The 27,521-nt window shown below is 38.1% G+C and overlaps 1 protein-coding gene across 1 annotated transcript in view; it reads left to right on the plus strand.

Annotated features, from left to right (window-relative positions):
* The window catches only part of poe (E3 ubiquitin-protein ligase-like protein poe), an 849,790-nt gene that overhangs the window by 587,927 nt on the left and 234,342 nt on the right, over positions 1–27,521 (plus strand). The window contains exons 51-52 of the mRNA XM_090388478.1: positions 10,257–10,458; positions 23,246–23,441. Of these exons, the coding sequence (XP_090244604.1) occupies positions 10,257–10,458; positions 23,246–23,441 (398 nt within the window). The remainder of the gene's footprint in view (positions 1–10,256; positions 10,459–23,245; positions 23,442–27,521) is intronic.

The following is a 27,521-nucleotide window of genomic DNA, read 5'->3' on the forward strand; positions in this document are numbered from 1 at the left end:
TACTCTTAGCCTGTTCAAACTCTAGTTTGGACTGGTTAATAACTGCTTTGCAACTGTTGCGAGCTTTGGTGTAGGCAGAAAATGAAACTGAAGAATTAGAAACAAGCCAATTACGATATGCAACATTCTTCTCTTGGACAGCCTTAGCACATTTATTGGAAAACCAAGGTTTAGATAAAGGACGAGATTTTAAAGTGGAGTGTGGGATAAAGGATTCCATTCCTGCAAGAATAATTTCACTGACACGATCTGAGCAAACGTTGACATCAGAAGTTTTGAAACAGTAATCCGACCAAGGAAAAGAAGAAAAGAAGTCTCGCAGGTCATCCCATTTTGCATTCTTGTAATGCCAAACAACACGTGGTTGGGAATAGCCATGAGATAAAGGTTCCATTGGAGAAGAGACAATCACCAAGTTGTGATCTGAAGTGCCTAAAGGACCTCTCACTTCGACCGTGTACTTAGAAGAGTTGTTTGTGAGAAAAAGATCAAGCGTATTGGCTGTATGATTAGGATTGTCCGGTATTCTTGTAGGTAAATGAACAATCTGTGCTAGGTCATTAGTAATTGCAAAAGCCTCAGCATCTCGACCTGCTGGGTCGGTGTGACTAGAAAACGGAAGCCAGCTGGAGTTGTGAACATTAAAATCACCAAGGAAAATTACTTCACTGTTAGGAAAGTTGGACTGGAGAAAGTCAAGTTGCAAAGAGAGGAAATCAAAGAGCTCCAAGTGATTAGTGGAGTTGGGAGAACGGTAGAGACAACAGATGAATTTGACACAATGAGGTAGAGAGATTTTTAAGCCAGAGAAGATCAAAGAGAGGGGATTCCAAATTGCCAGGTCTCTGACAGGGAATATCAGAACGGACATATGCACAAGTACCACCTTTGAGGCGAAAGGAATCATACAGCGAATAATTTGGGCATCTGAGATGAGCAGTAGATGAATCAACCGATATCTGAGATTCTGTCAGAAAAAGTACATGGGGTTTGGCAGACTGCAAGTGGAAATGGACATCGTTGAGATTAGAATTGAGACCACGTATATTTGTGAAATGAATTAGGAAGTCCTTGGGAGGTTTAGATCTTTTCGCAGATAAGCTTGCTCTATTAGTTTGACAATTCATGGTGTATTCAATAGTAAGAAAAAGTAGGTTGGACATGCTGTATGAAGTAATGAAATTTTTGGATATGGCGTACATGTGGTAAGAATATACCCAGATCCTTGACATAACGTGGCCTCGACAATGCTCCCCGCATACACACTACTCGGACTCCCTCCAGTCACTATCTGGCAGAGTAGAGGCAGCAAGATTATACACTAGCTGATCCGGAAGCTTCCTAGAGAGTTACCAATAGGTTCAGTCCGGTGTACTAACTAGCGGCCGGCCTGCGAACACCGTTTTAGAGCTGTACCCTCGAAATGTAAGGAATATTGGATCTCGCCACGACGTTCATAAGTCATCAATCATACTGCATGATGGAAGAGATAGGGAAAGGTTGACCGGAGCTTAGCTCTAGAGACTAAACATGGGTTCCACCATTTCAATCCTCCAATAAGCAAAGTGGTGGTATTTCACCGGTTGGTGAGAGTCATCTACCACCTAGTACTGCCTGGTAACGTAGAGGGGCGGCGTTCCTCCATGTGGTGTGGGCGCCACACCTCGACCCCTGCTTACGTTGGTTCACACCTGGGTGGTCACCCACCATGTACTTGCGCATGGAGGTTATACCCAGGATTACTAACAGTCCCACCATCGTGAAGGTGCAAGCAGAGGATTTGGCTGTCACAGACCGTCCGGACTTCGCCGAAATTGGGTCCACTTGACTTGAGTGTCACCCGAATATCAGTTCCGTCAGCGTTTTAGACTCCCAGATAGCAAGTACAGCTTGTCTGGCATATCTGAGAGAATGTCTGTGACAACCTCAAGGACCATGATCTAATTGCATTTGCGATTATACCGATAGCTGGAATTGGTTTTTATACCGATAGCTGGTTTTTACGTTATTATGGTGAAATGTGTTTCCCTTTCACTGATATAAAAAATATAAATACATTTTCAGAATCTTCTCTTCATTCCTATCGTGTTGCGTTCAGTTGGGGTGATTCTGCGTTCGACTGCTATTTCTTGTAAACACAAAGGCGAATTGTGCATAAGCGAATTCGGTTCGTGTTATATAAGATATCGTTCCCCTATTTATAAATCATGTATGATCGAATTCATGTAGTGTAAACACGTGTTATACGAGGATTGACTGTATATATATATATTTTTTTTTTTTTTTTTGGCAGAATTGATATATTTTTTGAGTTTTTAAAAATATCATGTAAAAAAACAGCATTTTAAAATATTTTTATTAAAAATTTTACAAAATACTTAAAATAAGTACTGCAATCGATTAAGAAAAGAAAAAAATATTGGTACACCACAAGCAAAATTTTAAAAAAACCAAAAACTTTTTCCAGAAAAAAAAAAAAAATCAAAGTTGCGTCTGCACAATTTTACTGTTGCAGTCAAAGAGAGTAGACACATTTTAAGTGGCTCTGGAATGCTAACTAAAGGGGATTAACATCAGGTGTCTGGCAGACAAGGTTTTTGTTTAAATTTATTTTGGTAATTTTTTAGTGGATAAAGTTTTGGTGTACAGTTTAATTTTTGTACTACTTTATTAAATTAAATTCTGTAATATATTGTAAATTTAAAATTTGTGATCTATCTTAAGTTCAAATTTTACCTAAATAATGGTTATTACAAAATCCACTTACAATACAAAGTCCAAGGACATCATTACTCAGGAATAAATGCCTGCGGGCATTTCCGGTATGACTTGTAAGTTCGTAAATTGTATAGCCTGTGGCATGTATTCTAAGGTATTCATTTGAACAAAGGTTGTACAAGGATTTTTGCCAGTATCATTGAAGACACCGTAAGGGTTTGGGGAAAAAGGATAATATAGATCTGTGTTTATGTGATGATATGGGTCAAAGTAATGCCTGCATTCTCCTCAAGAATTCTTGTTTGTTGCTGCAACAGCCACTGTTGATATTCTGAGATGTTCTGAGGGTGAAGATAAAGCTAGAAAAACAAGCCTAAATAACTAGGAGATTGAATAAAATGGCTGAATTCAATCTCCTGGTTAGGACAAGTAGTGCTGACAGGGCTAACATAAACATGGTGTCACCAGGAAATTGGGGATGATGAACAGTGCAAGCTGGATGGTCGCCCGGGGTGCTGACCCTTTGGGAGTGCAGGACATTGGGGCTGTCGAAAAACAAAGATTTGGGGAATGATGTGGAGGCCCTTTTTCTTTGTTTTATCAAATTAAAGCTAATTAAAACATATTTGCAATCATCAATGTCACAGGCAAGATTAAATTCATTAGCAATGCTATCGATTGAAAATGATTTGGCTGCAAATCAAGGAAACTAATGCATTAAAGGAATTTTGTTTGGCACTCGATAAAAATATGACATTTGGTGTTGATAAAAAAAAATCTTAGTTTGTTTTGTATTTTTAAATAGCTTTGATGTAACTAGTTGTAATGTAAAATCTGTATTTATTCTGTATGCATCTACTATTAAGTATTGTCAATTGTCAGTCTGTCTCCAAATCCTTCCACTTCCAGATGGGATACCAATTTGAAATTTGGTATAAATATAGGTGATTGGCTACAATCCTGTGTGCATCCCATTTCTTACACATGAGTGGCTGAAATTTGATTATAGAAACTATTATTATTATTATTACATAAATTAAAGGCAAGCATAACTGCAACCCGCTGCTAGTATTTTGATAAATGTCTTTTTTAAAAAATTGACTCTTTTGTAAAAATTTTATTAATTAATATTTTAATGTGACAATTAAAACATTATAAATATTCTATTTGGTTTTTTTTTTTTGTGTTTACATTTGTCTTTTTAATTTTTCTCTAGCAAAAATACAAATGTTAACTAAATAAAAACCTTAAATTTTTTCTATCTGGAAGAGGGTGCAGGAATGCCTCCCCACCCAAGGTGCCAATATACCTAGGGGCTGGCCCTGATGATGAGTTCCACAATGGTGTGTATAATGTACTTAGGAAAGATAGAAAGGTTGGAGATGTTGTGCATCTTATCAAAAACTGCCTGAGCACGAGTGCTTTTGCTGAGTCAGAAGTTACGTCTACCAGCATTAGAATCTGTGTTGTGCGAGTTAGTCGGTAGCAATGTCATAATGAAAGTGGGAGTTACCTACAGACCAGAAGATATGACAAAAGTCTCTACATGCAGATAGAGTTGCCAAGCAAGTGTGATTGTCTTATTATGGGTGATTTCAATCTGTCTCATAGTTGATTGGAATTATTGGGAGGGAAACTCAACGTGGGGATCAAAGTTTTTAAATAAACTTGATTATTATCAGTATGTTAGAGAAAATACTTAGGATTGAGAATATTCTTGACCTCATCATTACTTGTAATTCAGATGACATCACTGCACATAAAGTACAGGAAATGTTGGCAAGTAGTGATCATGCAGTCATTAGTTGGAAGACGAAGAAAGATGTTGCAGTAGTTAAAGGTAATGGCAATGGTTTTAATTTCAGAAGAAGGGACTATGATGGTTAAGATGCATCTGTTAATTTGGTGAATTGCAGAGAGAGGGTGAATAAATTTGAGTTATGGAATACCTTTAAAGAAAAAATCACAGAGGCCATGAAGGCATATATACCATTAAAAAATATTACACAAGTAGGATGCCAAAATGGATGAATACAGAGCTAGACAGTCAAATAGAGCAGAAAATATATCATTGGAAAGTATCACCAGAATGATGAAAGTACTGAAGCCAACAACAGCTACAAGTTTATCTGTAACAGTACCACAAATAAGGTTAGGAGGCCAGTGCTGAGTATGAGAAAGCATTGGCTATAAGCAAAAGAATGGGGACAAGAAATTGTTTATCTATGTGAATACAAAGAAGAAAAAAGGAATCTGATCAGGCCCTTGTTTACTGGGCGTGGGAAAGTCTTAGATAAACTAGCTGATATTGATGATGAATTTAATAGTGGGTTTCATTTGCACTGGGTGTCACTGATGAAAGACCATTCATGCTGAAGAGAGACTATGCAAGACTATGTAATGCTCCTGAAGTCAATGGCATATAACCAGTAATTCTGAAGGAAATGGCCAGAGAGTGTACTCAACCAGGTAGGTTAATTTTGAGGGCACCATTGGACTCAGAAGAGATTCCTTTTGATTGGAGAAGTGGCAACATATCATCAATCATAAAGGTAGCTTTAAGACTGAATTTGGTAACTACATTGGTTAGTCTGACTGCAGTGGTAGGGAAAGTCTTAAGAAGCAATGATTAAGAGTGCAATCCAGGGTCATTTAGAAAGAAATGGCATTCTGAAGAACACAATATGGTTTTGTTAAGGGAAAATCATGTTTTTAACTAACCTAGTAAACTCTTTTGACACAGTTCCTCATGAGCTAGATGTAGAGAACAATTTTGACATTGTTTATTTGAATTTTAGCAAAGCATTTGACTGAGTCCCTCGTGAAAGGTTACTGTATAAGCTGGAACCTGTTGGAATTACTGGAAATATTCTAATGGATTGTAGGGCAGAAGGCAGAGAGTTGTGATCAATGGATATTCTTCAAAGGGAGTGTTACATCAGAAATAGTCCCCTGATGATTGGTTTAATTGATCTTCATAAACTACATCAATGAAGGGATAGAAACCATGATGTTAGAACTTGCAGATGACGTAAATATTGGTAGTCATTAATGATCAGTGCCAAGCAGTCCTCCTTCGGGATGACTTGAATAAACTTAAAAAATGGTGTCAGAAAAGTGGCAGCTATGTTTTAATGTGGTCTTACACTTAGTGGGGTTAAATTAAAAACAGAGGAAGAAAAGGATCTGGGAGTTACAATACAGGCAGTCAGGAAAGCCCATGGTGTCCTATCAATGATTTATTGAACACGTATTCCATAGAGATAGGGAGGTCATAATCCCACTGTATAAGGCAATTGTAAGACCACATTTGGATCTGGGAAATATGGGGATCTCATCTAAAAAGAGAGATTTGGCTTCTTGAAAGGTTCCAAAGTTGGGCAACTTGCATGATAAGATTAGCAAAAGGGCAAATGTACAAGGAATGTCTTTGATTATGTGGGCTAAAAAGCTTGGAAGCCAGGCACCTTAGAAGGGATCTGATTGAGGTTTATAAGGCTCTAAGAGGAGTTAGTAAAATGAATGAAGGTGGAATTTTCACTATTATAAAGAATTTCAGAACTAGGCATCATAAATTCAACTTATGAGAGGAAGAGGTTTAGACTAGATGATAGGAAGTATTCTTTGAGCTGGTATGTTATTGATTACCAGAACAAGTTGCCTCTGCAGATGTTTGAGGCTGTCAGTTTGGAGAAATTCAAAAGTCAACTGTATAGTTACCTACATGGGGAAGGAAGTGCATAATTTGTATTTTCTTATCTACTTTTTTTTTTTTTTTTTTTTGCCAGTGTAGCAAAGACCTGTGACTTCCTTGCACTGTATGACTATCCTAATACTAGTACCATTTGTTACAAGTGGGTATGACTGTTGCCTGGTTAACTGAACTCTTCCATAGCCATATTTACAATATGAGAGTTATTTGTAATTTTCACGTATGTAAACAAAAACATTTCAAATTGAAAATAATTTGTTTTGGTGATTGGTGAGGACTATTTTGTTCAAATGAGATTTACAAAGCATTATAAAGGAACATTTACTGGGACCTGGAAATATTTTCATTATAGTGAAATTTTCATTAAAATGGTATTCATTGTAATGGGATTTTACTGTACCAGATAAACCAAATGAACTGGCATACCAATCACTTCATTATGATAAAAGTAGTTGTCTAAAAAAATGTCAGTATCCCCTTAATATGATCTGCCGGGGCTGCAGCAGCAAGATTAGTTTCTAGTTAAACCAGGAGATTTCCTAGCCTCTGCCATTAGTGTTTCTTATCGACTTCAACATACAAGATAAAAAATTTTATAAACTTTACTTACTTATACTTCAACACAGAAGCATCTGTATTAAAATGGAATGTGTATAAAACACTGATCCTAAAAGAATGTGGAGCCTGGATAATTTACCATTATATTAAAAGCATAATATAAAAATTCCTTTAAAAATATATGATAAATTTCAATGAAATTGAGTAAATAAAGTGAGAAACAGCTGTCAAGTAACAAAATACGGCGCCTCCGTAGCCAGGTGGGCAGGAGCGACAGTGCGTAGCACACACTTCTTGATTAGACCGAGGTTCAAGCCTGTGACCACCAAATACGGAGGATACGGAAAGGTCAGGGAATGACCACCACATATCCCCGGAGCAATATGGCCTTAGTTGCTAATGCTCCTAAAAACCAAATAACAACAACATAAAATACATATTATTTTAAGATTCTTGATTCTATTAAAATCAGTGTTTGGAGAAGCTGCTCCAATTTAAAACCAAGAGGGAAAATGTATGCATATTAAAAAAACACCACATCTCTTACAGTTTTCCAAAAAAAAAAAAAAAAAAAAAAAATCTCTAAAAATAGACTCGGCATTCTATTACTGCTTTGTCTACTTTTTATATAAATTTAGCCCAATTGTGGTGGCACCTAAAATGTAGCAGCTCACCTGAAAACTTCCCAACTTCCTTTTTAATTTTGTGGAAAATGTTTTGAATTTTGCTTAAACAGTGCATCTATTTTATTTTTTCTTAATGGATTGCAGTACTTATTTGATGTATTTTTTAAGTTTTAATAAAAAATTAAAAATTTTAAAACATGCTATTATGTTTTATATCTTTTATTTAAAAAAGTTAATTCTGCTAAAAATTTCAAAAAACATTTTAGACACAAAATAGAAACATTAATCCGTCTCCTCAATTTTCTAATTTAAAAGACCATTATATGCATAAAATTTCAAACTTGCATATATTCTTATTATTAATTCTTCTTTTTTCTTCTTCATATTATGTATTTTATAAAGGAAAGAAGGACATGTTAAATGAAGGGAATGCTTATTTCCTCATGCCATAAACACTTAGCTTTTCTTCAGTGGATTGTGGTGCCATGCTTCAAACCTGTTCATGCTATTTTGCAACAGAATGGTCTCCAGCATAAATTGTAATTGACAGATTTTCTTTCTACCAATTTTAAACACACACACACACCAACCGTTTATGACTGGTTGAATAATGAAATAAAATAAAATAAAATGATAGAAAAATGAATAAAATGAAAATTAAGTGCTAGATCCCACCTAAACATAGAAGATATATGTGGTGCTGTTGAATTATGTCTTTCTAGTACAACCTTGGTTTTCCAAGGAGTGATGTATAAACAGGTTCACGGTACAGCCATGGGTTCTCCAATCAGCGCCATTGTTGCAAATCTGGCTATGGAGGAATTTGAGAATAGGGTTTTCGCAAGATTGGAGTTCCCTATGCGTAAGTGGAAACGATATGTTGATGACACGTTTACTATTGTAAGGAAGGGGAGAGAGGAAGATGTGGTCTCGTTTCTCAATGGTTTCTCCCCCTTCATAAAATTTACCTCGGAGGTAGAAATAGATGGTACCCTCCCATTTCTGGACATAATGGTATATAGGGAAGGCCCCAGACTTAGAACTAAGGTTTATAGGAAACCAATGTGTAGGGGCCAGTACACACATTATAGGACGGCACAGACTGTCCAACATAAAAATAGTGTGGCCAGAGCACTTTTGGGTAGGGTGAGAACGCATTGTAGTACCCCTGAGGAGGGGGAGAAGGAAATTAGGCAAATCACGACGGATCTTATGAGGTGCGGTTACCCCCAGAGGGTCATTGATGAATACAACAGAGAGGAAGAGCCCAATCGGGTAGTTCCGCCTGTACCGCTTACCACAGTGTATGTTCCCTACTATCCGGGCCTGTCAGATCGCATTGCGAGGATGCTTCGCGACTTTCAGACACGCTGTGTGCAGCTTCCGGGCCGGAGGTTGCACCACACAGTAGTGTCACAGGTCAAAGACCCCATTACTAGGGATTCTAGTAGTGGGGTCGTGTATGAGATCACATGCCCGGATTGTGGGGAATGTTACGTGGGGGAGACAGGACGACGTCTCAAGGACCGTCTGGGAGAACATTCACGAGCGATACGGACCGCAGAGCTCAACAAATCCGCCATTGCCGAGCACTATTGGGAAAAACAACACCAGATCTCCCCCGACAACGCTGTCATCCTTGACCGGGCGCATAGATTCTGGGACCGCAAGTGGCTGGAAAGTCTGTGGATTGGATCCTCTGGTAACAATAGTATAAACAGAGACAGGGGAGTTAGGCTTCACCCCCTTTTTGAGGCGGTGGTTTTGACAAGAGACAAACGTTTTAATTTTCCACGTGTCCAGTCCACTTCCGGTTCCGGTACAAGTGAAAGGAATGCTGAGTATGCGCCTGGTCATCCACGTGTGCCGTGAACCTGGTATTTAAGGATGTGTCATTTAAGTCTCACTATTACTGAGGAAGGAGGAAGACACCTCCGAAAGCTCTAGTGTTTTTTATCGTCTTTTTATCGCTTTTATATTTATATTTTAATGCATTTTAATTTATTTTACTTTTGTTATAGTTTAGTTTTTTGTAAATGACTAAAAGTTTTTTGTAAATATTATTTTACAGTCTTTTCTATCATTTTATTTTATTTTATTTCATTATTCAACCAGTCATAAACGGTTGGTGTGTGTGTTTAAAATTGGTAGTATGAATAATCCCGACCTCAGAGGCCTTATTGCAGATATAGATTTTCTTTCTTTCAGAAAGGATGGGAAATGTGCACTCAGAATTACTAACAAGCACACCAGCATGAAAATATAAACTGAGAATTTGATTTACATTTTATCTACTGGAATTTTCTTTACACATCTTCAGGAGAAATGCATTATTCTGAATTTCAATGCAGTTGGTGCTTGATTACATTCAGGAATCAGTGTTGGCACCATGATACATTCACACCTTCCCCAGCTGTATCCAAAAGATAGTTTCAGTTAAAGTAGCTTTATATTTTGACAATTTTGCTTTCAAGTTTCATTTTTACTTTAAGATATTCTTAAATATCAGTAACAATAAGTTTTTAACAATAACATTTTGGAATATACTGTGTAAAAATAATATGGATATCAAATTCTTAAAATGCTAAATTCTGTCTGTCTGACTGAAACACATTGTCTATAACATAAAACTTTATTTCTAGATTAGTTGGAAGTAGTTTAGAACTACTAGATGGATGCTTTTCTGTTGGAGCATGTCCAAGAGAAAGACAAACTCTAAAAACTACAGCTCTTGATTTGGCAACTCAGATGCTGACCCTTCCAACACCTCCAATTGTCCATCAGCATGTTAAAACTCTCCTTTCTGCTCTTCATATGAATAGAACAGCGTACTGCAATCATAAGGTATGAGAAAAAACTTTCCTATGTAAATTTAATAATAGTAATCCATTTTATTCAAATGAGAATAATAAATAGCTCTGTTGGTGATAAGAATATATAATTTGAATCTAATGTAATATGTTTTTCCCCTAAACTAAATTATTTTAAAAATACATGAATAAATACAATAAAATTCTGAAATGAACCTTCCTATTTAAATGACAGACTAATTGCTTATTATATAATTATTTATACTTATATGAGATTTGACCTAAAAGTTAGGGGACAGCCTTTGTATTTTGAAGTTGTGGTGTCATAGCCAGTTGGGACTTGTTCCAACATGTTGAATCACCCATTTATCTGTAGTGAATTAATGTACATCGAATAGAAGGTGTTGGTGTTTTGCCACATTTTAAAATGAGTGATTTTACTGAACAGTAAATTTTAATCAAATTTTGTTTCGAATTAGAGAAAAGCACAATAGAACCCCAAGAAATTAGCATTAGTAGAGGCATATGATGCAAGAAAGCAAGCTTATGCATCATATGCCTAAATGCGAACCGTTCGTTCGAAATACCTGTCCAGCCGAGCCTTAAATTTATTTAGGCTATCAATTTCCACAACAAGGGATGGAAGTCTGTTCCACCAACCAACTACCCGTTGACTAAAGGCAAATTTCTGCGCATCTATCCTACATCTGTCTTTCCTCAATTTGAATTTATGCCCTCTCATTGATTATTCTGAGCAAGAAGAATGTTAAAAGCAAGAGGAAAAATGTTAAAAACAGCTTTATGAAATTATGCTACACTTCATTCGAAGACTTTGCAGTTGTTTGCAAGTTTTAAAAAGTGCCACTTGTCCATTGAAAATAACTGATTCAATCATTCATATTCGTAATCTAATCAGGAGTGATCAACATTTAACTAACCGTGAAGTTGCTGATGTTATTGGCCCAGAGTGCCAAGAGATATTAGTGACCACAGCGACTTTCATAGTGATTATCTGGTATGCTTAACTGTAAATACGTTTCTCCTGAGTTTCGTAAGACCGGTAACTCTTGAGTATTATTTTTAAATACATTTATCCAAATACTTTAACCTAGAAAAGAAAATCACCTTTCTTTAATCCCTTTTTTATTTTTAGTTTATACTAACCCTTTCTTCTTTGCTTGGGTCACTAGGTGGCACCGCTCTTGACTCCACGTGGCGGGGCTGGTAACCCAGGAGAAAAAGACAATCTCCCAGGGCCAAAAAGAGCAAGTCATGAGAAAATCAATCTGTGACTTATCTGGGCTGCCAGACGCACCCCAGACATCCAAAATGAAAGACAGTTCCAATGCCAGAACTGCCAAACACCAGAAAACTGAGACAGAGAATTATCCTATTCGAACTTTCTTAATTATCCATTCAACTGGTGCTAATGCAATTGGAAAACTCTCACCATTTAGAGTCCAGAAGGAATTAGAAAGTAGAGCTGGATCTCCCAAGTCTATAAAAAGACTGAGGTCGGGAGACATCCACATATAGACCTCTAATGCTAAAGATTCAGAGCGATTTTTTGAGCATTAAACTCTTTGCAGAACTACCAGTAACTGTGACACCCCACAGATCACCGAACTCCTCCAAAGGAGTGATCTCAGACTGGGATTTACTAGTTGTATCTGAAGAGGAGATGCTAGAGGAACTTAAAGAACAAGGTGTTATTCAAGTGAAGAGAATCTCCACCAGAAAAGATGGCAATCTGACCTCAACACAATATCTGATATGCAATGTCAGACCATATATTCCAAACCCGCTACGGTATTTCCGATGTCAGACATTCGCAGACAGATTGCCAGGGAATCTATACTTGTGCAAAGTGCAGTTCAGTAGAACATGACTGCAAAGCCTGTACTGCCCCTCAACCAATATGCCCAAACTCTAAAAAGGACCACCCTGCCTATGCTAAAACATGTGAATGCTGGAAAAACGAAAAATTTATTCAGAAATATAAAACAAACAATAATGTTTCCTTGATGTTGATGAGAGTCATCTGTTTATTGATAGATGACTCTCATCAACCGGTGAAATACCACCGCTTTGCTTATTGGAGGCTTGAAGTGGTGGAACCCATGTTTAGTCTCTAGAGCTAAGTTCTGGTCAACCCTTCCCTATCTCTTCCATCATGCAGTATGATTGATGACTTTTGAGGATATAATGAACGTCGTGGCGAGATACAATATTCCTTACATTTCGAGGGTACAGCTCTAAAACGGTGTTCGCAGGCTGGCCGCTAGTTAGTACACCGGACCGAACCTGTTGGTAACTCTCTAGGAAGCTTCCGGATCAGCTAGTGTATAATCTTGCTACCTCTACTTTGCCAGATAGTGACTGGAGGGAGTCCGAGTAGTGTGTATGCGGAGAGCATTGTCGAGGCCACGTTATGTAAAGGATCTGGGTATATTCTTACCACATGTACGCCATATCCAAAAATTTCATTACTTCATACAGCATGTCCCACCCACTTTTTTCTTACTATCGAATACACCATGAATTGTCAAACTAATAGAGCAACCTTATCTGCGAAAAGATCTAAACCACCCAAACACTTCCTAATTCATTTCACAAATATACGTGGTCTCAATTCTAATCTCAATGATGTCCATTTCCACTTGCAGTCTGCCAAACCCCATGTACTTTTTCTGACAGAATCTCAGTTATCGGTTGATTCAACTACTGCTCATCTCAGATGCCCAAATTATTCGCTATATGATTCCTTTCGCCTCAAAGGTGGTACTTGTGCATATGTCCGTTCTGATATTCCCTCTCAGAGACTTTGCAATTTGGAATTTCCTCTCTTTGATCTTCTCTGGTTTAAAATCTCTCTACCTCATTGTGTCAAATTCATCTGTTGTCTCTACCGTTCTCCCAACTCCACTAATCACTTGGAGCTCTTTGACTTCCTCTCTTTGCAACTTGACTTTCTCCAGTCAAACTTTCCTAACAGTGAGGTAATTTTCCTTGGTGATTTTAATGTTTACAACTCCAGCTGGCTTCTGTTTTCTAGTCACACTGACCCAGCAGGTCGAGATGCTGAGGCTTTTGCAATTACTAATGACCTAGCACAGATTGTTCATTTACCTACAAGAATACCGGACAATCCTAATCATACAGCCAATACGCTTGATCTTTTTCTCACAAACAACCCTTCTAAGTACACGGTCGAAGTGAGAGGTCCTTTAGGCACTTCAGATCACAACTTGGTGATTGTCTCTTCTCCAATGGAACCTTTATCTCATGGCTATTCCCAACCTCGTGTTGTTTGGCATTCAAGAATGCAAAATGGGATGACCTGCGAGACTTTCTTTCTTCTTTTCCTTGGTCGGATTACTGTTTCAAAACTTCTGATGTCAACGTTTGCTCAGATCGTGTCAGTGAAATTATTCTTGCAGGAATGGAATCCTTTATCCCACACTCCACTCTAAAATCTCGTCCTTTATCTAAACCTTGGTTTTCCAATAAATGTGCTAAGGCTGTCCAAGAGAAGAATGTTGCATATCGTAATTGGCTTGTTTCTAATTCTTCAGTTTCGTTTTCTACTTACACGAAAGCTCGCAACAATTGTAAAGCAGTTATTAATCAATCCAAACTAGAGTTTGAACGGGCTAAGAGTAGAAAACTTGCTTCTTGACCTAATGGTAGCCGAGCATTCTGGTCTCTTGCCAAAGCTATTGGCCGCAACTTTTGCCCATCTCTGCGCCCACCTCTGTCCAAACCAGATGGTTCTGTTGTCACTTCAGCCAAGGATAAAGCTGACCTGCTAGCATCCCATTTTTCTTCCAACTCATGTATTAATGATCTTGGTAAAACACCTCCCACCATTCCCAACACGCTCCATTCAATGCCTCCTGTGGTCTTCCGTCAAAAGGATATCAGAAGGATTTTGATGAATCTTGATGCTAAGAAAGCTCCAGGTCCTGATGGTATTTCTCCACTTGTTCTCAAAACCTGTGCTCCTGAACTTACTCCTATTGTTTGCCGCCTTTTTTCACTTTCTTATTCCAAAGGTGTTTTTCCTTCTGCTTGGAAATTTGCTCATATCCAGCCAGTTCCTAAAAAGGGTGACAAATTCCTCCTATCCAATTATTGTCCCATTGCAATTACTCCTACTGTTTCTAAAGTAATGGAGAAATCAATTAACCACCAACTCTTAAACTACCTAGAAACCTTCCGTCTGATCAACGATCGTCAGTATGGATTCCGTCAGTGTCGATCCACTGGTGATATTCTGGCTAATGTTACCCATTTATGGACTAATTCAATGGAAAGGTTCTGTGAAACACAAGTAGTTGCTCTTGACATCTCAAAAGCTTTTGATTGTGTTTGGCATAAAGGTCTTCTAAACAAGCTTCCATCTTATGGTTTGCCAACTGTTTTTAGTAATTGGTTATCCAGTTTTCTGTCTGATCGCTCACTGAGGGTGATGGTAGATGGCTCTCTGTCTTCTAATTTCTCCACTAATGCCGGTGTCCCCCAAGGTTCAGTTCTTTCCCCCACTCTTTTCCTCTTGTATATCAATGACCTTCTTCCATTGACTGGAAATCCTGTCCATAGTTTTGCCGATGATAGCACATTGCATTCCATTTCCATTTTGAGAAACCTTGTCCTGCTCAATCAGATTCAACGTCTCGGAAATCTGCTACCAATTCCTTAAATGCTGATCTTCAGGTAATTCTCCAGTGGGGCAAAGACAACTTAGTTGATTTCAACTCTTCTAAAACTCAGTCTTTTCTTATATCTCGCAAAAAGGATTCTTCTGCTCCTATGCTTATCTTTGGTGACACTCCGATTTCTAGGCAAAATGATATATCTCTTTTGTCGATTACCCTGACTTCTAATCTCTCTTGGCACAAGCACATTACAAATATTGCTTCCTCTGCATCTAAAAAACTTGGTTTTCTCTTTCGCTCTCGGCGTTACTTTTCTTCCAAACAGCTGCTCACTCTGTATAAATCGCAAATCCACCCTGCCATGGAATATTGTTCCCACATCTGGGGTGGTGCCCTCAGAACCTCCCTCAGGCTTCTTGATTCCATTCAGAAGCGGACAGTTAGTTAATTAATGATTCATCTCTAACAGAGTCTCTCCACTCGCTTTCTCATAGACGCACTGTTTCTGCTGCATGCCTCTTCTACAGATATTTCCATGGGCGCTGCTCTTCTGAATTGGCTTCTGTAATTCCCGCTCTCTCTTTCAAAACAGTCCGAACACGTGCTGCCACCAGCAAACATCCATTTACTGTCCAACTTCAAACCCACAGAACCAACTTTTCATCTTCCTCATTTATTCATTCAACTGCTGCTTTCTGGAACAACCTTCCTTCGTACGTATTTCCTGAAAATTACAATCTACAGAAGTTCAAGTCCAATGTCAACAAATATCTTCTTTCGTCTTCTCAACCTCCAACCCAAGCACGGTACTAAGTACTATAGGTTCTAATACCTCTCGTGTTTGGGGTTCACATAAAAAAAAAAAAAAAAAAAAACGGATCATCTCACCACAAACCCATCCAAACAGACCTACGTATGCCCAAATTATCAAAAAATATCAGTCACCAGTGATGCAAACTGAATTATCAGTACCTCCAAAAGAGTCTTTCTCAAATTACATCAAAATCCTGTACAGTGCAACCCAAACTGGAGTCAATACACCAGTATCCATACCTCGCAAAAAACTACATTCCCCGGACCAAGAATGCAAAGAAAAACCAATCAAAGCCTCTCAGACATCAAGAGGAAATGGATATTAATGAAAAATCTGCAGAAGATGGTGTCCTAGAGATTTTTGTCAAAAAAGACATGGACACGTGTAAGCCTTACTTTCCAAAAAAAAAGATAAAAACAAGAGCGAAAATCAGAGAACTTCAACAACGCGAAAACGTTCTGAAAGCCTAACAAGAACCAAATAATGAACATAATAATTTAGTGGAATTGTCTTGGTTTTCGTGCCAATATTGATAATGTTTATGATCTTACCTCTAAATATACCCCAATATGTCTGTGCCTTCAAGAAACATATTTAAAACCTCAAGATACACCAAAACTGTCTCAGTATAATATCTTTAGAAAAGACAGAACCCATCAAAATACTGCACATGGTAGTGTAGCTGTTTTAGCCAACCCACATGTTCCTGCCAAGCATGTTTTACTAAATTCTTCCCTTGAGGCAGCAGCAGTCCGTGTAGCTGCTGATATCCACATTACAATTTGCTCTTTGTACATTCCACCTAGCTATAGCTTTCATCAAAATGATCTAGATAATCTCATAGCCCAACAACCTTCTCCTTCTAAATGATGAGTCACCTACATATGGTCACCTTCCTTCTGGAACTAATACTGCAGTAGATTTGTACATCTGTTCAGCAGCCCTATATCCTTCTCTAAAGTGGTCAATAAGTAATGATCCACTTCATAGTGATAATTTTCCCATCCTAATTGAATTACTGAATAAGCCCTCTTATTATCCTACTAAAATTCTGCAGTGACTCGCTGATAAAGCAAATTGGGAAATGTATAAAAAACTAGCTAAATTTGACACGAAAATAATCAGAGTCCCCACCCAATGAAGCAGTTGAATATGTCACAAAAACAATATTACATGCAGCAGAAAAAACCATACCAAAATCCTCTTCAAAATTGCCAATACACCCAAAAATCTGGTGGAGTAATGAATGCCAGGCAGCTAAAAAAGAACAAAATAAAGCATGGAATTCCTTTCAGCGCAGTTTCACTACAGAAAATTTTATCCAGTATAAATATGCCAGAGCAAGAGCAAGGTATGTTAGCTGCTGTAATAAAAAGGCAACTTGGCACCTCCGTAGCCAGGTGGGAAGGAGCAACAGTGCGTAGCACACGCTTCTTGATTAAACCAGGGTTTGAGCCCGTCACCACCAAATACGGAGGATGCGGAAAGGTCAGGGAATGACCACTGCATATTCCCGGAGCAATATGGCCTTAGTTGCTAATGCTCCTAAAAACCAAACAACAAACAAACAAACAAACAAAAAGGCAACTTGGATCTGCTTTACTTCGACCATCAACCAAGATACCCCTACAAATAAAATTTGAAAAATAATCAGAAAAGTGAGTGGTAAACACCAGACAATTCCCATTCCTGTCATGGAATGGGGGGGACAGAATATTTCTGACCCTGCCCAAATTGGCAACATCTTAGGGGAAACTTTTGCCAAAACATCAGCAACAGAAAGTTACACACCAGCCTTCAGAAGATTTAAAACAAAGACAGAAAAACAAAAAAATTAAACTTTTCGTCTAAAGCGAATGTACAGTACAATCTACCATTTGTCCTCCATGAACTGCATAGAGCTCTCTCAACATGTAGACACAGTGCTGTAGGACCAGACAATATTCACTACTCGATGACACAGAAACTAAGTACTGAATCATTGCTGTCACTCGTTGATCTGTTCGATAGACTTTACCTAGAAGATACATTCCCTAAACAATGGCACCATGCTACAGTCCTTGCCTTCCTTAAACCAGGAAAAGACCCAACAAACCCTACTAGCTATAGACCCGTTGCCTTGACCAGTTGCCTCTGCAAAATTCTTCCTCATGTGTGAATGTAGATGCATAAAACTCATTCAGTTTGTTTGCTGTCTGAGCAGGATCATCAACAGTCGAACCATCAATATCAAGTGGACCAATCTGATTTATCTTCTTCCTTTTAGAGTTTATATAAGTAAAGAAATCCTTGCTGTTTTTCTTAGCATCCTTTGCCAAAGATTTCTCTAATCTGTCTAACCTCCTTTGTGACTTGCTTACAGACTAGCTTATATCTGCCATAGACATCTGTGTTGCCTGATGATTTATATGCATCCCATGCATTTTTCTTCTCTGTCTTCTTTCTTCTTTTCATTTCTTGGGATCTTCCAAGACATTAATGCAGCATGCTATAAGGCCCCCACTATGCATGAGAAATATAAGAAACAAAGTAAAGATATCACCCATTTTTATTGGCCTCCAAATTTGCCTGACCTGAGTCTAGTTGAACACCTCTGGAATGCTTTGGAATGGCTAGTGAGGTGCAACCATAATTTATTTGGACACTGTGGAAAGCCTTGCTGGCAGCATGGCTGCAGATCCTTACAGGTGTCATCAGACACCTAGTTTAGTTAATTCCTAAGTGAATAGCAGCTGTTATCTGTATTATCAGTGGCCCAACGGAGTATTAGGTAGGTGGTCATAATTCATTGATTACTTAGTATATATATGAGACCTAACTATACAAACTGTTACGTAAATGATTTTCCTTCCTGTACATATAATTCCCTGTAATTCTGCAACAGTTGGCACAGTTACTCTCCTAATTTTGTTTAATACATGAATATTAACTCATTAATATTCATGTATTAAACAAAAGATTTCCAACATAAATATACTTCTGGGCCCTTCTTGCTCTCTTTACAGTCTTTCTGCTAGGTTCAGGTGAATATTGGAATGATTACGAAAAAAAACTTGCTATACAAAATACAACAAGCCATTTCTCAAAGTTTTGTCATGTCTAGTTTTATACAGAATGCTAGTGTTTGATGTTCTGGCTAGATTCTGTTATAGGCTCTGAACTAAGTTCTCTGGCTGATGAAAACCACTTGCATCCACTTTTCTGGATATCAAACATTCTATCTTTACTTTGAATGCTTTCAAATGGGGTTATCTTTTAATGTGGGTTATTTCATACCAGCCTTAGCCTTATGCCTTTTCAGAAGCTACAGCAGCATATAGAGATCCTGGAGACTGCACTTAAAACAAACACACCTTGACCTTGGGTTATTTCATGTGTCATACTTGGAGTGCTTGGCTTATTCAAGGTGGGTCTGAATCCTAGACTACAAGTGCAGTTTTGTACATAAATTTATCCTCTGAATGGCAGCATATAAATTTTATTTTGTCTAGAATGACCAATTGCTGATTGCTACACTAAACTTTTCTGCATGTATAACTTTTTGTCGTCCCACACTTCCCATCCAAAATTTCTCTTTCACTTTGCCTTGCCACTCTTCCTCTCCCTTTCTTCTGCCTCTATCAACCATGTCCAGTTTGTCTCCTCAACAAAGGAACAACACTTGAACTAAGGAAGGGTCGATCGAGTGAAAGTGATGGTAACTTCTGTTGTGTTCATTGAATGCATCAGCTTAATTTCCAGTCTACAACATTTGCCTGTTCCCAAGTTAAGTGTATGTATTCCTTTAGCTCTCTTGTATTTACTTCAACTTAAGGAATTTCTAACCCCTTTGTTTTAATCACTGAAACTATGTGAGATGGCATTCACTTTTCATCTGGAATTTTCTTCCAGCCTGGCCCCATACCTTCCTCAAGCTTATGCTACAACTTATTAACTTAGCATTCTCAGTTCAGGTGTATATCCAGATGATACCACTGAACAATAAACACCTGCATGCCATTTTTCTGTCTGTAGGACCTGAGTGTGAGAAGTACATCTGATAAAAAAATAGAAAGTAATATTTTACTTTGTGTTTTAATTTTTTTGCATTTGTATGTATTTATTAATATTATTTTTTTTGTATCTATTTATTAGCATTTGTGTTTTGCTACTAGAGTCACTGCCCTAGTTTTCTTGAAATATGAAATCAAAATGTATAACAAAGAAAGTAAACATATCCAGAATTTAAAACAAATACACCAACTGTTTAACTATAATGGTTTAATACTGAAAATTATAAAATGTACCAAACGATACTACACTGTAAAATAATATATGCAAAAAACTGATTTACAAAATAAAATATACGATAAAAATTTTAATATACAATAAAATATTTATAAAATATTTAAAATACAATAAAATTAAAAGCAATAAAACATTGACTGAAGCTTTCGGAGGCTTCCGCCTCCTTTCTCAACAACAATGATGTTTAAGCAACACATCCTTAAGTAACAGGCTCACAGCACACGTGGTTGACCAGGCGCATGCTCAATATTTCTTCCATACGATCCAGAACCGGAAGCAGCTCGGGAGCGTGGAAATATAAAACGCTCGTCTTTTGCCAGGACCACGGCTTCCAGTAGGGGGTGAAATCGAACACCCCTGTCCCTATTCATACTATTGTTCTCAGACGAGCCTATCCACAAACTCTCCAGCCACTTACGGTCCCAGAACCTATGTGCCCGGTCAAGGATGACACCATTCACAGGGGAGACCTGATGATGTTTCTCCCAATAATGCTCAGCAATGGCGGACTTATTGAACTCTGCGGTCTGTATAGCTCGCACGTGCTCCCCTAGACGGTCTTTTAGTCGCCGTCCTGTCTCCTACACATAACATTCCCCACAATCCGGGCATTTGATCTCATATACGACCCCACTACTGGAATCCCCAGGAATGGGGTCTTTGACCTGTGACAACACTGTGTGCAACCTCCGGCCCGGAAGTTGCACACAGCATGCCTGAAAGTCACGTAGCATTCTTGAGATTCGATCTGACAAGCCCGGATAGTAGGGAATATAAATTGTGGCGACTGGAACGGACGGTGTTCCATGATTAGGCTCCGCACCTCTATTATATTTATCAATGACCCTCTGGGGGTAACTGCATTTCATAAGATCTGCCCTAACTTAACCAATTTCTCTCTCTCTCTCCTCAGAGGTACTACAATGTGTCCTAACCCTACCCAAAAGTGCCCTGGCCACACTGTTTTTATGCTGCGCAGTCTGTGCTGACCTATAATGGGTGTACTGACTCCTACACATGGGCTTCCTAAAAACTGTAGTACTAAGCCTGAAGCAAAGGTGGCACTACAAAGAGATGATACCCTAAGTACTAGATCGCACCTAAGTGTAGAGGATATATGCTGTGGCGTAGAATTATGTCTTTCGAGTATGACTTTGCTATATAAAGGAGTGATGTACAAACAGGTTCACGGCACAGCTATGGGTTCTCCTATTAGCGCTATTGTCGCAAACCTGGCAATGGAAGGGTTAGAGAATAGGGTTTTTACAAGTTTGGAGTTCCCTATGCGCAAGTGGAAGAGATATGTGGATGACACGTTTACTTTGGTGCAAAAGGGGAGAGAAGAGGATGTAGTTAGTTTTCTCAATGATTTCTCTCCTTTTATACAGTTCACCTCAGATGTAGAAGTGAATGGTTCCCTCCCATTCCTGGACGTAATGGTGAGTAGAGAAGGCTCCAGGCTTAGTACTACAGTGTTTAGGAAGCCCATGTGTAGGAGCCAGTACACCCATTATAGGTCAGCACAGACTGCGCAGCATAAAAACAGTGTGGCCAGGGCACTTTTGGGTAGGGTTAGGACACATTGTAGTACCTCTGAGGAGAGAGAGAGAGAAATTGGTTAAGTTAGGGCAGATCTTATGAAATGCGGTTACCCCTAGAGGGTCATTGATAAATATAATAGAGGCGCGGAGCCTAATCATGGAACACCATCCGTTCCAGTCGCCACAGTTTATATTCCCTACTATCCGGGCTTGTCAGATCGAATCTCAAGAATACTACGTGACTTTCAGGCACGCTGTGTGCAACTTCCGGGCCGGAGGTTGCACACAGTGTTGTCACAGGTCAAAGACCCCATTCCTGAGGATTCCAGTAGTGGGGTCGTATATGAGATCAAATGCCCGGATTGTGGGGAATGTTATGTGGGGGAGACAGGACGGCGACTAAAAGACCGTCTGGGGGAGCACATGCGAGCTATACAGACCGCAGAGTTCAATAAGTCCGCCATTTCTGAGCATTATTGGGAGAAACATCATCAGGTCTCCCCTGTGAATGCTGTCATCCTTGACCGGGCGCATAGGTTCTGGGACTGCAAGTGGCTGGAGAGTTTGTGGATAGGCTCGTCTGAGAACAATAGTATGAATAGGGACAGGGGTGTTCGATTTCACCCCCTACTGGAAGCCGTGGTCCTGGCAAAAGACGAGCGTTTTATATTTCACGCTCCCGAGCCGCTTCCGGTTCTGGATCGTGTGGAAGAAATATTGAGCATGCGCCTGGTCAACCACGTGTGCTGTGAGCCTGTTACTTAAGGATGTGTTGCTTAAACATCATTGTTGTTGAGAAAGGAGGCGGAAGCCTCTGAAAGCTTCAGTCAATGTTTTATCGCTTTTAATTTTATTTTATTTTGTAAATCAGTTTTTTGCATATATTATTTTACAGTGTAGTATCGTTTGGTACATTTTATAATTTTCAGTATTAAACCATTATAGTTAAACGGTTGGTGTATTTGTTTTAAATTCTAGATGTGTATTACTCTCCCAACCTTAGAGGCCTTTTTGAAGGAAAGTAAACAAATCGGGCAGTATTCAAGTACAAGTATAAATATAGTTTGCTTTTTGTCCCCCCTCCAAAAAGGCATGGGGGAACGTAATGAATATTTGCTTTGTGTAGTAGAACAGGACAAAATTCTCTGAGTGTCATCATTAAGACCAAAGATGGGCTCGTGTATTATTAATTTCTTATTTAAAAAAACTGTTTTCTTCATCAATACAGTAAACCATTAACAAATATATAAATTAAGATCTTTTATTGGTGTGATTCTTGAAGTATAGATATTCACAAATAAAATATTGTATCTTATTGTGGAGATGGTATATTTTGGCATTGTCATTATCAGAATATTGCAGAACTGATTAATTTTTCTTTATGGAGAAATAAACTATTTTGTAATAGTAATTTTAGTAAATGTTTTTCTCAAATGAAATAAAATGACCAGAATATACATATGCATATTTTATAAATTTTGTGTGTGTGTGTTATTTATGGTTTTTTTTTTTTTTTTTCAGGATCAAGCTCTTCTTAAGTATGTACTTCTTTGTTTACATAATAGTAGAGAAGGTAAACCATGTGATGAATTAGATGGAGAGGCATTTTATCGATTAATAGCTTTGGCAAGGGGTGTAGCAGTTTCGAGGCCAGCAAACTTAGTGCGATTTGCTGAGTCACATGATCAGACTCTTCTAGGAGATACTACTGAGACAGGTATTAACTTTTTTATATATATTTTGTGGTTGAGTGTATATGTTTCACAGATATCTTAAGAAACTAAATTTATTGGTTGTAAGTTGTCTGCAAGCTAAAATTTAAGACGTTTTTATATATTTAACATGTTTGTGAGATTTGGAATTTTATAGTATGCAATTCACCATCGTCTTCCTCTATACAAGTGATTTGATCAAGATCAAGAGATCATAAATTTAAACTTACGTACAGAGCTTAATTAATATAGATATTAATTATTAACTTAACACTGTGTATATGATTATAATTTTAAATAGTTACTTATTTTAGATTGCTTTGAATTATCACTAAAAAATCTATTTATAGAATATTGTATAATAGTCTATATTCAGGATCACTTGCACCAGTTTCTTCCAACGTTCCACAGGATAGCTATAGCTTCATGAGTTTGCTGTTTTGTAACTGGAATTCATTCGAGTTCATCTTCATTTTCATCCTCCTTGGTGAAATTATTAGTGACAGACTGGGCAATTTCTTATTCTGTTAAAGTTGTGATAACTACCCATTTAAAGGTCCAATAAACTGGAAACTGCAAATTGTTTTATGGTTGTGACCTCCATAAATATGCTTTAGAAATATGTCACAGAGGGGTTTCAAAATTGATTCTTATAACCGAAAATGTGATTCTAATAAACGATGAAAGTGCAGTGCATTTTATTGATTTCAATAAAATGCAGTTTTATTGAAATGCGTAAGTGGGTGTTCATATTTGTCTGTTTGGTTTGGTGTAGTAGGGGAAGGAAGGATTCTTTGCTTGTTTCCAAGAGCAGTTGTGCCATTCTTTATGCAGGAGATCATGCCTATCTGCTTGCATCTGGGAATGTAGGCCCTTGCTAGTTTGAGTTTTAATTTTTTCTTGAATGAAAGTGGCAGATGGCATCTTTCAAACATTTCCTATTGCAGTATGCAGTACTTCCTTTAATGTAGAGTATTGTTTTATGCATGTGTTGAGTTTTTCATTTGAAGTTAAGGTATGTTTTTCTTTTTTTTAAGGATTTCATAGTTATTATTTTTTAATATTTTCTTATTATATTTATTTGAGTATAAAGATTATTTAGTTAATGAAATGTTTTGTTTTATATTTTCTAAATAGTTTCATGGTTTATGCATAAATATTAGCATTAGCATTAGTAGAGGCATAATGCTACAAGAAAGCAAGCTTATTTAGCATCAGCCAATAATTCACTTTCAATTTATTTAAGCTGTCAACTTCCACAATGACAGCTGGAAGTTTTGTTCCAGGATTCAACCACCCGCTGGCTAATGGCAAATTTCCGCACATCGAATTTACAACCATCTTTCCTCAATTTGAATTTATGCTTCCTCAGGTGCAGAATCTGAGCAAGAGGAAGAATCCCATCAGCATTGAGCTTGTTCAAGCCATTCAAGGCCTTGTACATCTCAATCAGATCACATCGCAGGTGCCTAGTCTCCAGATGCTGTAATTGGCAGAACCTAAGCCTATCTTTGTAACAGCAACCCTTTGTTCCACCCACTGATCTCGTTGCCCTTCTCTCTCTCTCTCTCTACGCATTCTAGTAGCTCAACATCTTTCCTAAAATGAGGCCTCCAGACCTCTATGCAGTACTCAAGGTGTGACCTGACCATTGCTTTATATAAGGGGATAACCACCACCTTATCCCTGCTAGCAAAATTCCCATATATCATTGACAAGACCCCATGAGCTACTCTTGCAGCCTGTCTGCACTGTTCAGAAAACTTCATATCTGACTGCACAATTATCCCCAGGTCTTTTTCATTCTCCACTACCCTGAGTGTAGTATGCCACCGCACAGTTGGTATGTTACTCTGAGGTTACTCCTGCCATTATACAGTACTTTGCCTTTGTCAATGTTAAAATTCAGTTACCACCTCTCAACCCATCTGCTCAACTTTTCTAGATCCTGTTGCAGTAGTGTACCATCCTTACTTTTTTTTTTTTTTTTTTTTTTATGAAAACCGCAAACACAAAAGGTATCAAAACCTATAGTACTTAGTACCGTGCATGGATTTTAGGAGAAGTATGGGGGGGGGGATGCCGGAAACTTTGCTCTAAAGACTAAACATGGGTTTCACCACTTCAAGCCTCCAATAAGCAAAGTGGTGGTATTTCACTGGTTGATGAAAGTCATCTAACAACCCTACCAACTTTTGTATCATCTGCAAACTTGGACATTAAGCCTTCATCACTTGATAAATACAGAAAAAATAATGGGCCAACCCAAACCCCTGGGGAAGTCCACTAATTACATTAATCCAAGAGCAGTGTCCATTGATTACCACTCTCTGTCTTCTCCCACTCAACCATCCTTTTATGCATTGTAGCAACTTGTCCTTATTGCTATACTTCTCCAACTTGTACAGTAGTCTTCATTTGCAACAGTTTCAAAAGCTTTCTTAAAATCCAAGTATATGAGTATATAGGGTCCTGAGATGGATATCATCATTCTTCTCTTTCTTGGTGATTCCCTTCTACTTCTCTCTCTCTCAGGGTAATTCAGAATTCTTTTTTCTTTTTTTTTCTTCTTTTTTTTTTTTTGCCTGGTGAAGCGTAGCTTTAGGCTTCCTTGCACCATAAGGCTAATAATAATAATAATAATAATATCAAAATTATTTTTTTCATCCAGTTCCTTTGTGACTGCATCATAATATCCAATCAAATTGGGCAGACAAGACTTCCCCTTAACAGACCCATGCTGTGTCTAAACTATAACTGCAGTCTTATCTTGACAATCCTGCGGTGCTTCTTTACCATTGACACCAATATTTTCCCCAGAACAGAAGTTAAAACAACAGGTTTGTAATTACTCATGTCAGCTTTCGATCCCCCTTTGTGAATTGGGGAAATATTTGCACATCTCCAGTCTGTGGGGACCTCCCCAGAGTTCAAGGATGTCCTCATAATCATGGCTAAGAACCTGCTTACTTCCTTTGCTGGCTCCTTAAATATAACTGGATAGATCTCATCCACCCCAGGTGCCTTCCTTATTTTTAACTTCAACAATTTCTCTTTTGTTTTGCTCTCAGTTATTACAAAATCATTTCACCCCCTGCCAGAGTTTGATTAACTTCTGGCATTCCTTTCCCTCAATTACACCATAAGTTTGTCAGCTACCTGAGAAGAAACATCAACAAACCATCGATATCAAGTGGACCAATCTGATTCATCCCCTTCCTTCTAGAGTTTACATAAGTAGAGAAGTCTTTACAATTTTTTTTCTTTGCATCCTTTTCCAAAGATTTCTTGTAATCTGCCTTTGCTTGCCTATCCTTCTTTGTCACTTGATTTCAGACTATATTATATCTATCTACCGTAGGCATCTGTATCTCCCGATAATTTATATGCATTCCATGCATTTTTCTTTTCTGCCACAAGTCTCATTAGTTTATCTGACATCTGTTTAGGCCTAAATCTTGAACAGTATTTCTTAGTTGGTATGAAAAACCTAGTAGCTTCCAAAATTAATTCTTTGAATGCTTCCCATTTTGAATTTGCTGTTAGCAACATCATCAGTTGGTCCCACCGTATAGAATTTAAATACTGTCTCAGACTATCATAGTCACCTTTATGAAAGCAAAAACCCTTCCCTTTACCCCTGATGGTAGTTACCTCTTTGAGCAAATCCCACTTCAGCACACTGTGATCACTGTCTCCTAGTGGTTCCTTTATCTGAAGATTCTTAATGCATGAAGAATCATTACTGATAATCAGATCAAGGGTATTACTCCCTGAGGTTGCCTCTTGAACATGCTGCTGTATAAAACAGTCATCCAATGAATTCACAAAAGTCTTGCTAGTGTGTGAGTGACCAACCCACAAGCTCCCGTCTATATCTGGGAAGTTAAAATCCCCCATTATAAGATATTATGATTTACTAGCCGACTGTGTTTCTCTGTAGAGTTGTTTGTTGTACTCATCAGAGTCATTAGGCCTATCTACACTCAACTTTGCTTTCCCAGTGCTTATGTCACACCAAACTGACAACGCTGCACTGTACACTCTTGTCAACTGGATACACTTCCTTAGATTTTATGTGATAT

The sequence above is a fragment of the Mastigoproctus giganteus genome, chromosome 14 (assembly GCF_048544385.1).
Source record: "Mastigoproctus giganteus isolate SK-2022 chromosome 14, ASM4854438v1, whole genome shotgun sequence".
Lineage (NCBI taxonomy): Eukaryota > Metazoa > Arthropoda > Arachnida > Uropygi > Thelyphonidae > Mastigoproctus > Mastigoproctus giganteus.